Below are 13,929 nucleotides of genomic sequence, written 5' to 3' on the forward strand. Positions count from 1 at the left end.
TTTTTCTCGTACTGGGATACACATCCTAGGAGGGGTGCATGAAGTCTATAGCCAGTTTGGATGGATGAAAAAAAATTTCCATGTTAAAAATTTAAATTTACATGAACACTCTAAGTCAAATCTCAAATCCCCTTGCCTATTTTTTCAGCTGATCAAATAAATACCCCTATTATTTATCGGCAAATAATATACATTAGTAGCTAAAAGAAAAAGATAAAATGAAAACCACATATAATGGGTGGCATTTTAAATAGACAGAAAATTAGTGGTGTGAGCATCAATATACAAAATGACAAGCATATATGCTGTATTTTGCAAATATAAAACATGCTGTTTTGTAACCTACTTTGGAGAATAATACACCATTTTGATAATAATGATAATAAAACATCATTTTATGGGAAAATATTTCTTCAATAAATTTAATGCATAATATTTTACCATATAAGTGTGTCTGTTAAAGCAGGTGTGTGTGTGTGTGTATATATATATATATATACATATATATATGTATATATATACACTTGTATATGTATAGATATACAATATATATAAATATATACTTTATTTATACATAGTATACATATCTTATGTATGTATGCATATATGTATATATAATTTTTTATGTGTGTAGGTGTTTTGCCTACATGCATGTCTGTGCACCACATGCAAAGAGGCATCAGATCCCCTGCAGTTGGAGTTCCCATATAGGTGATGGGAATCGAACCTAAGTCCTGTGGAAGATCAAAGTAACTGCATCCTAACCACTAAAGCCAAATCTGCTTGGTAGAGCTGCAAGGGGTTTTCTTAAGCAGATCATTCTAGGTGTGAAAGCCCCCACCGAGAGAGCGCTAGCTACACCTTCCAATGGCAGCTCACATAAAAGGACATGGAAGAAAGGAGGTTTTGCTTTTTTCCTGCTCACCCTCATTCTCACTGGCAAGTTCATCTCCCCTGTTACTGTAGCCATTCCAAGGCAGCCTAAAACCCAGCAGCTCTCCAGGAATCCTCCCAGACTCCAGCACCAGATTGGGACTATTGAGACATCCTGTCTCGGGGACTGAACATCTACTGGAGCCTTGGCCTTTCTGTCCAGAGACAGCCATTGTTGGACTAGCTGGACCACAGCCTGTAAGCCACGCTAATAAACCACCTTTTAATATACATCCGTTCTATCAGTTCTGTTCCTTTGGAGAACTCGGAGTCTTTGAGGGACTCCCAAACTTTCCTCGGAGACTTCACAAGCTGACCCTCCATTGCCTCCACGGCTCTTAGAATTCTTAATCTTCCATGCTCCAACAGAAGAGTCCATTAAGCTTTGAGTACTAACGGCTTTCCTAGCCCAAAGCTCCAAATTCTTCCGTGATCCTCACATACTGATCAGCATCTCTGGACAATCCTGAGACTATGCAGAAATTTTCACTTGTCTGGTACAAGTAATCTTCATTGAATTATCTATGCACATGTTCACATTTTATTTCTACTGAAAAGATGGTCTTTTATTGCTAAGGGCTCTCGTTGACTTTTGAATCATTTTCCTACAGAAGTGTAACTATTCTCTAAAACTTATCATTTTTCTTTAAACCTCACCAAATATTTTCAAAGTGTAGGTTTTTCCCTATTATATTAATTAATATACATTTAATAATATATTAATTAAATACAACAGCATAGTCTTTCATGATTTGTCTTTGATGTTGTGTTTAGATGGGCTTTGCTCATCCTGAAAAATCATCTAAATATTTATACTTTACTTATGATTTCACTACTTTTAGTTCTGTAACTTTAAAACTAGATTCCATTAAAATTGTAATTTAAATTAAATGCTTGGGTTTACTTGCACAAATAAAATTTCCAAGTTAATTATGCATTTTAATTTACTATTATTGTGTGTATATAGGGTGTGTGTGTGGGGGGGCGTGTACATGCTACAAGTGCACATGTAAAGGTCAGAGGGCAACGTCTGGAAGCCATTACTTGCCTTTTACTGAAGGACCCAGGGATTGAACTCGGATCAGCAGGCGTGTGCAGCAAGTGCTTTTACCCGCTGAGCCTCCTCACCAGCCCACAAGTCATTTTTACTTACAAAGTTGCTGTTTTAAATATTTTTTTTTGTCAAAATAATAGGGAGATTTTTAGAATCGTCTACTGAATAAATATCCTCCCAGATTATGCAAAATGCTAAAATTTGCAAAACAAAATCGTAATCCCTTGGTGTGGAACGGCTTCATTAAAATGCAGCTCACCTACCACTCAATTCATCCATTCAATGTGTTCAATTTAATGATTTTTGGTAGGTTCAGAGAGGCAACTATTACCACCATCAATTTAAGAACATTTTTTATTATACCAAAAAGACGCCTGCACCCATTAACTATCATACTCAAATGTCTTATGCTTCTGCTAACTCACTCCGGTCTTCACAGTATAGAATTCAATATTGGGAACATTAATATTCGGCCTTTAGTGGTTTGGTAGTTGGTTGTCTTTTTGTTGTTATTTGTTTTTGTTTGTCTGTTGGATTTTTTTCTTTGTTTTAGGTACCAAATTCATTTACTTTAAAAAATGATGCAAATTCAAGAATTTCGGTGGATGTTCCAGTACAAGTTACAGAAAGGGTGAAGCTAATTCCTATGTGCATGTGTTGCCATGGTGACCAGAGAGGGCCCTCTACACTGGGAAGCTTAACATCTCCTCATTACTGTCTCCCACCGTGAGCTTGTCAAAGAGATACTCACTCCATGCCAGCTCCAGGGACTCACATTGTGCACGAGTTGGTTTTGTGGCCACTGAATTCTTCGATGGATGTCACCTCTCACTCAGGTACTGAGTCTTAATAAAGTCTCAGAAGTGGGCAGCATGTCTGTCTGCGGCTGGCTTGTGCGGCTCCAGTGGTGATTGGCTCATACTGTTTCCAAGGGTAACAAACACTCCCCTGCGGCGTTCAGCTCACTCTCTTGGTTGTCGTGGTCTGGTTTCTTGATACCCTGCAGGAAGACCTGGCTACCTCATCAATTTTACACCTCTATTAGTTCTACCTCCTTGTGACAACCTGAAAGGAAGTATTTGGCAAACTCCTTCAAAGCCACATCATCATGGTCCATGCAGTAAGACACAGATAGAGATAGGGGAGCTCTAAGCTAATCTGGTGGGTGATGGCGTCCTCTCAGTCCTGTTGGTAGTTCTGGTTTGCCTGACTGGGGATGGGGAGGTGGGGGGCGGTGGGGCTCACCTATCACGGCAGAGGCTAGGAGACATACTGTAGAGGTGTTGGGTTGGGCTGAGGCCACTGCTTGGAGGTAGCAAAGAGCTGTTGGTTTTGAGTGGCCAGCGAGGGTGTAAGTCAAGTGCCAATTTCTGTTCATGTACTGTCGAAGCCAGAGAGCATGGCAAATCATGGCAAAGAACTTTGGTTGGCTTCTTAAATTTGGCATACTTTTGTGGTTCACTCAGTTCTTATGTATAGTTATATCACTTCCCATTGTATAAATACAGCACATTGATCAATTCATCAGAGGATGAACGTTTGGTAGGTCTCACTTTGTTGTTATTATGAATTATGCTTCTAGTTGCTGTGATTACTCTAGTATATATATTTTTCCACACTTTTACTTTCAACATCCTTGTGCTATTTTTGTTTCATTTTGTTTTGTTTTGTTTGTTTTTAGTGTGTTACTCCTAAAATCAGAACATATTTGATTTTGACATTTCTGGATTAACAATCCCTGTCTTTTAATTGGGGTAAATGGTCCACTTACATTTAATACATGTTCTTATACACATACATACATGTTAGTTAAAGACCTATTTAGAAATTTTGTTCTACAGATTTACATTCCTTTTTCTCTCATTTGGACTATCTGTTATATACTGTACTGACTCTCTCTCTCTCTCTCTCTCTCTCTCTCTCTCTCTCTCTCTCTCTCTGTGTGTGTGTGTGTGTGTGTGTGTGTGTGTGTGTTAGTGTTATGTGTGTGTTATGGTACATTGAATCCTGGGACTTGTCCATGCTAAGCAAGCAGCAAGCACTGAGCTACACAGCAACCCATAAATCTTTTTACTACACAAATCTTGAAGTTGAACACTTGGATGGAATCTAGGCTGAGACCAGAGAATGAGCATTTCTATCAAGTTCACAGATGGTGCCAATGCTGCTAGAATGCTGACCACACTCTGAAAAACAGCAGTTTGGAACATGAAACAGACGGTCCCTGAGGGGATGGGTGAAGAGGTATTTAAAAATTGAAGCAAAAGAGAACTGTGTCTGGGGCTGGAGAGACAGCTCAGTCTTTAAGAGAGCCTTCTGTTTCCCCGGAGGACACTGGGTAAAGGTTTCACAGTCCACGTGCCCCACTGCACTAAAGAGAAGAATCTAGACACTCTTTGCATGGGATTTGGTAACAGATAGCTCCGTAGGGACCTAATGTGGGCTGGATTCTGCAAACATATAAACTAATTTGAATTCATTTACTGACAAAAAAGTAATAAAATAACAAATATAATGATTTGCAGTTATAACACAAGTTATTTTTAAAGATTTGAAGAGGGTACTACTACAAGTCAAAATTACATTTTTTTTTTTTTTTTGCACACTGGTTTATGTCCTAGAGAACGTCTAAGGCACAGCAGGAGAGACGGTTAGAAACATATGTAATCTGAAACACCATTCTGTTCAGTGTTTTCCTGTGAGTAATTATGTTAATTGTAATATAAATGTGCTGTTGATCTAGGAACTCAGCTGATTATGCAGTTCTGCTAACAGCTGAAAAATTTTAAACCAAGGGGAAATAAAACTTGACATCTTCATTCATGAATGAGAGCAAAAAAAGATTTTAAATAAATAAAAGGTGTCAAGATCTCACAAAAAGTTTTACAGTTCTGAGGTGTTTGTGACCAAAAAAAAAAAAACAAAACAAAAAAAAACCCAACCAACTCATTTCCCTTAAATTGCAAATAAAATTGAGCATCACAGATCTCCTGAATTTTAGTTTCTGGTTATTTTTTTTTCAATATATGATTTTGGGAGAAGCTTACCAATTGAGATTTTCATAAATGGTATCCACAAGTGGAGATTAGCGATCGAGCATGAAAAACAATCTCAGATACAGAGATCAGATCGTTTTCAAAGTGTGTGGTGGGGCACATCTTTATTTCTAGCCATCGGAGGGTGGTGGATGGAGCATTTCTGATCTGAAACCAACCTGGTCTACAAAGCAAGTTCTAGGCCAGCCAGAGTTGCCTGGTGAAACCTTGTCTCCAAGGAAGAAGAGAGCAATTAATACATTCTTTCACTTAAGGCAACGTCTTATTATGGCGCCCAGGCTGGCCTCAAACCTGTCATCCTCCTGCCTCAGCCTCAGTAACCTCAGTGCTAGAATCACAGGGGCTCACCACCATGTCTGGTGTGTTCTGGAATACCTGACCCTTTTTGTCACCTGCTCAAACACATCCCTCGGCTTCCAGATGAGTTTTGCTGCTGAGACACAAATTTAGAGACAAACAAACAAACACAACAACAAAACAACACATACATCCGCCATCATTAAAATTCTAGATTCTGGGCGGAGACGTGGCTCAGTTAAGAGCATTGGCTGCTGTTCCAGAGGACCTGAGTTCAGGTCCCAGAACACACACACACAGTGGCTCCCAACTGTCTGTAACTCCAGTTCCAGGGGATCGGATGCCCTCCTCTGGCCTCCACAGGCACCCGGCACGCATACGGGCACACAGACAGACAGACAGACAGACAGACACGAAAAGCACCTATACAATTAAATTAAAAATATTTTTTTTTAAAAAAAGATTCTGGACTTTGGAATCTTTGGAATACTTCTGCTGGGGTAACATCTGCATTCTAGCCAAGCTTTACTTCTCCCAGGAGTTAAGGGAGAGTGCATTCCCTTGTCTTGGAAATCATCTACATCTGGAAGCCCATGGCACAGCTAGATTCAAGGCTACTAGCCAATGGTAGTGGTGTCTTTCTCAAACTACATTATTCTGACTTCTCTATCTATGTTTCACTTTGAAAGACTCTAGCAATGACACCAGGACTATATATAGACTTCAAGATAATCTGCCAATAAAAAATTAAATTATTATTATTATTGTTGTTTTATGTATATGGGTGTCTTGCCTGCATTGATGTCTGGTGTACAGACAGACCAGAAGAGTGGGTTGAATCCCCTAGAACTAGAGTTATAGATAATTGTGAACTGCCATGTGGGTGCCAAGAATCAAATCCAGGTCCTCTAGAAGAGCAGTCAACACCCTCAACTAATGAGCCATCTTTCCCGCCCCTAATCTCCCACTTTTAACACTGCCGATTCCTTATCTTAATTCTCCCCTGCTGGCTAACACGACACGCACAGATTGTTGAGGCTGATGATGTGAACCTCCATGAGACAGTCACTGAAATCCTTCCATAGCATCCCAATGACCACCAAGCCCTTCTGTGAAGTCAAGGCCACTACACCATTGGCCACAATTTCCCTTTCCCCTATAGCAGTCAACTTGCAGATCCCCCAGCATGCCCCTACCCCCAACACACACACACACACACACACACACACACACACACACACACACACACACAGTTCAAGGCTTTGCTTGTGGTATTTTCCTCTCCCTTGATCATCTTTTGCTGTGGGATGGTCTATATGTCAAATGTGTTGCTGATTGGTCAATAAATAAATCACTGATTGGCCAGTGGCCAGGCAGGAAGTATAGGCGGGACTAACAGAGAGGAGAATTGAGAGAACAGGAAGCTGGGTGAGGGAGACACTGCCAGCTGTCACCATGACAAGCTGCATGTGAAGATGCTGGTAAGCCACGAGCCATGTGGCAAGGTATAGATTAATAGAAATGGATTAATTTAAGCTGTAAGAACAGTTAGCAAGAAGCCTGCCACGGCCATACAGTTTGTAACCAATATAAGTCTCTGTGTTTACTTGGCTGGGTCTGAGCAGCTGTGGGACTGGCAGGTGAGAGAGATTTGTCCTGACTGTGGGCCAGGCAGGAAAACTCTAGCTACAATCTTTTCATTCTTCTTTTCCTCACCAAGACACTTCCCCTGGCAAGTGTCTCCTCCATGAAGCTTTCTACCTCACTTTCCCCCACAAATGTCCCTATCATCTATCTGCACCTCCCTTGGCATTTTTTAATGGTTACTTATGTTCTATATGGCGTCTGCCAGGCCAGTGGTTCTCACCCTGTGGGTCGTGCAACCCCTATGGGGTCAAATATTGGATATTTACACTACGATTTACATAACAGCAGCAAAATTATGGTAGTGAGTCACCACACCATGAGGAACTGTATTAAAGGGTCGCAGTGTTAGGAAGGTTGAGAATGGCTGGTTTAGGCCATCATCTTGGGGGCAGAAACTCAAAGATTCATTTTCATCCGTGTGCCTGTCAGACATAGGTGAAACGGGACCCTTGATTTTCACCCACATCCGTCTGTCTAAACCCTCCCCCCACTTTTGCAAAGGCACCCCCATTTGCCAAAAAAAAACTTTGGGGCCCTCTCCCATTCCTCTTGCCTTCATTAGCCGTATCGGCTCAACAATAAATCTTACCACGGGTGCCCACTGACCTACGCCACCCCTCTCTTTTGCCTATTCTGGTTCCTCAAGCTCCCTGTGTCCACACTGGCCTCTGTACTTCTCAGTCCGCACGAGTGAGCACGTGTGTGCATGCGCGCACACACACGCAGACATGCACACACATTACTTTTCAGCAGCCAGATGAATGGTTCGGATCTTTAAAAGTCATTTGATTATATTTGAGCTACGCTCAGTGTCAAGGATTTACTTGACCACCATGTTTATAACACACCAAAAGCTCCTCAGGACTCCAATGCCACCTCCCTCTGCTCAATGCCTGGGTCTCCATGGCCCAATCCCACTCACTGTTGGACTCACTGTTCTTCAAACAGACCTAGTGGCCGCTCAGCCCAGGGTCTCTGCCTCTGCTATCTGTTCAGCGTGTGGAAATAAATGTCTCTCCAGAAAGCTGTAGGTCTTGCTCCTCTCCGACCTTTCAGTCTCCGGGTACCCTGTAAAGCCTCTGCGATGGCCATTTTATCATACCCACCTGCTGTGAGCATACTGTACGTAACTCCATGTCTCTCCTGACACTAGCTATGTCCTCATCCTGCCAGAACTTTAACAATATCTATCCATCAATACAGGAAATTCCACTGTAAACTTACTCACCACCAAAACGCAAACTCCGAGAGTGCGGGAACTTTGATCTCTGTTCTGGTCTGGAACCCGGCAGTACACATAGCACAGACTGTTATGTTAATGAGCAAGCTCATCTTTACATATCTTGAAGGTTTTGTGCCCTGTCCTTTGGCCACAACAGATTTTGAGAAACCAGATGTTCAACTGAATCAATCAATCAATCTATCTATCTATCTATCTATCTATCTATCTATCTACCTACCTATCTACCTCCCTACCTATATACCTACCTACCTACCTATCGATATATAATTATATATAATTAATATATTATTTAATAATATCATCAAAGAAAAAAACCTCCAAAGAAAGCTGCTTCTCTGTGGACAAATAAAGACTAGAGGTGTTGGCACAACTCCACTTACACTGTCATTATGTGTCATTACGCAGCTCTGATCTGATGGATTTCACCTTAGAGGAGAAAATACATCAAACTGAACACACAGGCCAAAGCTCAGGAATTTCCTCAGGAGCCATGGGGCGGGCCCTTCCATGTGCGGGGACAGGGCACACGAGTGTGGGTCTGAAGGTCCTTTGCTAAGGTGACTGGCAGCCACAGTACGTTGATCCGTCTTCTACTCTCCTGGGTGTTCTTCTAGCCCAAAGCCCTTTACTCTATTTTCAATGTCAAAGCATCGATTTCTTAGAAATAGACTTATTCTTTGATTTTAGGGTTTTTTATTATCAACGTGGGGAGGGGGGGCAAACCCCCAAAACAAACACTTAAACACAGAGCCTGTCTCGAATCACCCACTCTCGTACCACACAGCAGAGGGCAGTCCCTAAATTCATCTTTTCTTTGCCGTCCAAGGTAGGTAACTGCACACGCAAGTGTTTGTAATTGTGTACGTTCATTTCATTTAAACTAATCAATTTAAAATGAGCTTCCCACACTAATTTTAAATGACTCCCTTCCTGCCCTTCAGAATTTCTCTTAGTCCTGATTTTAATACTCGTTTCTATATTCAGTAGCACCCGCATCTTTTATGTTGAAAACATGAACATTAATCACAGTGAACTTGTTTTGAAGTCCGCTGCTTTCCCTGCAGAGCTTTTCATGAGCGCATTTCCCAAGACACTGATTTTCATCTCGTGGATATATATTAGAACCACTTGCACGACTTGGAAAACTACAATACTCAGGCCCCATCCAAGGCCAAATCAATGTGCCTGAAAACCAGACCTAAGCACAAGAATTTATTTTTAAAGTTCCTAAGTAATCGCCCAGTGCAGCCACAGTCGAGGACCAGAGGGCTTAGTTACACACACCCCTGTGAGTCACAAAGAGACAGTGCAGTGTTGGGAACAGCAGCAAGAAGAAGCTAACTCCAAAACTCAAGACGATGCTATGGTTAATTCACACAGTGGGTCCTATCCCTAATCAAGTCCTTAGCTGACTTGAATACTACGTGACTTAGACACAGCGATTCCCTCAGAAAATAAGGATTTGATGGGAAAACATAAATAAACGGAGCAGGACTTAGAGGTATTTTAAAGAAATTATTAGTGGAAAGTTAGCATTTTCCTCAGCGGTCCACAGCTCAACAAGTTACCTATTTGTAACATCTGTTCCCTCCTGGTCCTTTGCTGTGATCCTTTAAGGAAACTCCAGGGAAGAGTACTTGCTCTATTTATACGAGAAGGGATTTCCTAACAGTTTCTGGTGATGGATGGATTTGGAGAGAATGTCAGAAGTAGTTCGGACATAAAAGGAATAGATTGGAAAATTGAAAGTAAGATAGCAAGGGATATAGCTCTGTGTAGCCACTGTGCAATGGGACCAAGACGATGGGGACTGCCTATTTGCAAGGACACCATAGGAACTAAATCTTATTATGCACTTGACTCTACCATGGTATTTTGGCTACACCGAATTTTTCCATTATCCAATGCTTACAAAAATTTCCAAATTGAACACTTAATTGACAAAAAAGTGATGTTTGTTCTATAAATACTACACTACATCATAATTTGGACAAAGATGCATATCTGGCGGAGGAAACCTTGTCTAAATTGATGGAGAGGTCATTCATCACTTTCTGGACCATAAAATATGTCGTTTTTCCAGTTCTGACAATTTTGTGAATAGTATGTCTACCTTAAGATTTTGTTTGGTACCTCTTCAAAGCAACTATTGCCAAGCTCTTAACTGGCACTGGGGGGGGGGGGGGGAGATGAGATTATTTACAAGTGGAGAGAGAATTTTAGTATTACATAAAACATTGTGATTGCTTCCAAGTGATTTAAGAATCAATGTCCTAATGATTCCAATTTATTTCAGTTGCCAGATCCTGCCTGGAAATTGTGAAGTTGTCTTCTGTGGTAAATTCTAATTTGTCTATGCCAAAATTAGATATTAACCATCTACTAATATGTATGTATATGCCTATGTACAGCTCATTATTGATTAAAGCACTATCTCAAGAGTAATTAGCAGGGCTTCAACAAACAACTACGCCCACTCCTAAATGACAAACTACAGAACATCTTCTAAATTAATCACCAAATTACTACTTGACACCTTTTTTAAATATTTATTTCATTTAATTCGGATTTTTTTTTTTAAAAAAAAGTTTTTCTAAAACCATTGGAATTCTTTTTAGATTACTAAGCACTAAGTAGATAAACTCACACCTGTCTTTGAGACTCCTCCCATTTGTCTAAGGGCTCAGACATTAGACTCTGTATTAGAAATGTTTATTTCTACATTTACTGTCCCCATATTATCTTCATTTTCAAGGCCAATGAATCTTCATGCATTAACAGGAGACTCTTCCAACGAGGAGTCAAATCATATTTTTAAAGAGTAATTACTTCCAACTTTCCAAATTAATGAGTTACTCTGGAGTTTCTCCACAAATCTAGTTTAAAATATTAATTCAGATTTCAGATTAATATATATCTTGTCACATTGAACAGAACGTGTTCCCGGTGTGCACAGGACTCATTTTCTTGGGCAGGATTTTCTGCCGTCTTTAAGCGTAGCCCTCACAGAGTAAAGAGTCTGCAACTTAAATAAACATACACACCTTTAGTGGGAGGCAGAAAAAAAAAAAAAAAAAAAAAGCCCAAAGCATCAAAGAACCCTCCGGAGAAGCAGGCGCGCAGCAAAGCTCCATTAGTTCACGGACTGAGGGCACTGCTTTTCACAAGTGCTTTTTTCCCCCTGGGAACTTTTCCGAGTCTCCCTCTCTGCTCTCCAGAAGCTCCTCACAAGTCCTAACCAGGTTTTATCTATTTTTTTCCTCCTTTTTTCTTTCTTTTCTCTTTGCTCGTGACAACAAAGAAGTTGTCAGGAAAGGGCTGCTTGGTATATTTCACCGAGGGCTTTCTATTTTCGGTAAGTTTTACTGTTCTCCAACTGCTCCTGAGTCTCCCCAAACACCCAGAGTGGTTAGGAACCCCCTCTAAGCTCCCCCTCCCAACCCACCACACAAACAAACCCCACCTAATCAGAACTTCCCACTGGATTCCTGATTGCTGTTGACTCCCCCCACCCCACTCCCCGAAATGCCCATCTTTAGACCTCAAGTTAAAAATCTCTGTTTAGAACTAAAAGGCAAAAGCCTAAGAATTTTCCAGGAGCGAAGAGACCCCTTCAACCTCTCCAAAGGTCATGTCATTGGGAGTTCTCGAGGCCAGTTCACAAACACAGGGGCACGGGTTGACCTTATGCTGGAGTAGCTGGGTCCCCCGCTAGCCCATGGCTATGTTCAAAGGAAAAGTTAACTTTCTTTGCACCCTGAGTTTAGGCAAACCTGTGGGTGCTGCACCTGGGCTTGGAGGGAGCTCAGAAACCTAAGAAGAGCTAATAAGATCAGTGTTTGCAGAGAGACTCTGGGTACCACCGCCCCGCGGGCAAACGCACCCTGAGGACTGGAGCCCTGGAGCTCCACAGATGCGTGCATGCAACTCATGCCTCCCATCTCCTTCTAGCAAGGCCAGTACACTCCGGATCTTCCCCTGGGGTCTGACCCGGGAGCTGGCCTCGAACCTGCACGATTAGGCGGCGGGAGCTCCCGCGTCCTTACCTTGGGGTTGGTCAGGAGCTGGTGCTGATCGCTGTGTAGCAGCGCCCTGGAGTTGGACTCGGAGTTGTTCACGTATACCTGGACGCAGGGGTACTGCGAGGTGCCCCTGCAGTCGGTGCCACAGGTGAAGGTGCACTCGAACACCTCGCCGATCTGCTGCACCGACAGCACCGTGCAGTTGGCCGCCGTGGCTTGCAGATCCTGCAGCGCGGGACTGAGCCAGCAGAAGCCGAAGATGAAGAGCGACACGACGCCGGAGATGATGAGGAACAAGCCGAGCCGGATGCTCTTGTCTTCGGCTTCCGTGTACTCGTAAGCCACCCTGAGCTTCGCCATCGCCCCCCACTCTCCACGGCTGGCGCGCTCCCCGCCCCCTCCCGCCCCCGGCGCGGAGCTCGACTGCCTCGGGCGGGAGGAGCCGCCGCCGCCGCCGCCACCACCGCCGCCGCCGCCGCCGCCGCCGCGCGACAGCAGGGGAGTGGGCGGCGAGGGGGCGCGCGCGAGAACAAAGGGGCCGAGGCCGGCGACGCCCCCGGCGGCGGCGCTGCCCGAGGCCCGGCTCCCCGGTGCCACGGTCGCCTCAGAGCGTCCCGCACCCCGGGGCTCCCCGAGCCGGCCCCCGCCCCCGCGCGCTCCGCGCCCCGCGCCCGTCCCCCGGAGCTCGCCGCCCGCCTGCCATCGCCGCGGCCGATCGCCCGCCGCCCCGACGCTGGGAGCGGCTGGGCTGCCGAGCCGGGGCTCCGCCGTGCGGGAGGCTGCTCCTCCCCGCCCGCCCTGGGCGCCGCCGCCCCGCCCCGCCCCGCGGCTTCTCCCGTGGGCGAGCACCCCACCCCGGGGCCGCCGCGCGAGCTGCTCTCGGAATCCTCCTCGCCAGATGCAACCTGGAGAGATGGCGGAGAGGGGCCGCGGCGAACGCTGAGCACCCGCTTAGCAAGAGCGCAGCTGGGGAGAAAGTTAAAAGAGGAAAGAAAGAAAAAAGGAAAAGAAAAATTAAAGTGGGGGAGGGTGGCGCGAGCGTGCAAGGCGGGAATCTTAAAAACTCCGAGCCCGGGCTGTGCAGCCACGGGGAGCTGCCAGGCGGCGGGCGCACCAGGGAAGCGAGCTCCGGTGGCAGCGAGGGACAGAGGGCACCAGTAACGGACGCAGGGGATTGCCCACGGGCGAGCGGCGGGAGCTGGAGGTCCCTGCGGATGCTACGCCGCTGCCGCCGGGCCAGTCCTGGCTGAGTCCGCGGGACAATGCAGGCGGGCTGGATGGGAGACTCGAACCTCGGTGGACTTTGCTGGAAAAATAGGTCTCAGGCAGCGGGAACGACCCCTAGGGGTGGGACGCGAACAGGTGGCAGAGGCTTGCAGCCGGGGAGGCGACGCCACTTTCTCTGGCTTTCCAGCTGTGGAGAGCAGAGCCTGTTGGCCTGCTTAGGAATCTTAGCAGGTGAGCTTTTTCTGGAGCGCTGTGCAAGGCGACCGCGGCATGCAAACACTTTAGAACTGGTACAGCTTCTAGAGGTCTGCTCCTTACTTCATCTCTGCGCTTCCATATCCACCCTCGCGATGTAAACCTCCAGCCTCTATTCTCCTAACTTTACTTTGTAAATTAAAACTACTTTTTTACCTAAAGTGTTTTTTTTTTAATCATAAAATCAAACTTGAG

General features: G+C 44.5%; 1 protein-coding gene across 2 annotated transcripts in view; it reads right to left on the reverse strand.

Moving 5' to 3' along the window:
- The window catches only part of Kcnmb4 (potassium calcium-activated channel subfamily M regulatory beta subunit 4), a 58,879-nt gene extending 46,247 nt beyond the window's left edge, over positions 1-12,632 (reverse strand). The window contains exons 1-2 of one of the 2 annotated variants that reach the window (XM_059245354.1): positions 12,277-12,632; positions 4,097-4,258 (exon numbers count right to left, since the gene is read on the reverse strand). In XM_059245354.1, the coding sequence (XP_059101337.1) occupies positions 4,097-4,258; positions 12,277-12,612 (498 nt within the window). In that variant the 5' untranslated portion in view covers positions 12,613-12,632. Of the gene's footprint in view, positions 1-4,096; positions 4,259-12,276 lie in introns of those variants that run through there. The other variant, XM_059245353.1, reaches the window with a different exon arrangement.
- Positions 12,633-13,929: the final 1,297 nt, after the last annotated feature.

This window comes from Peromyscus eremicus, chromosome 18 (assembly GCF_949786415.1).
Source record: "Peromyscus eremicus chromosome 18, PerEre_H2_v1, whole genome shotgun sequence".
Classification (NCBI taxonomy): domain Eukaryota; kingdom Metazoa; phylum Chordata; class Mammalia; order Rodentia; family Cricetidae; genus Peromyscus; species Peromyscus eremicus.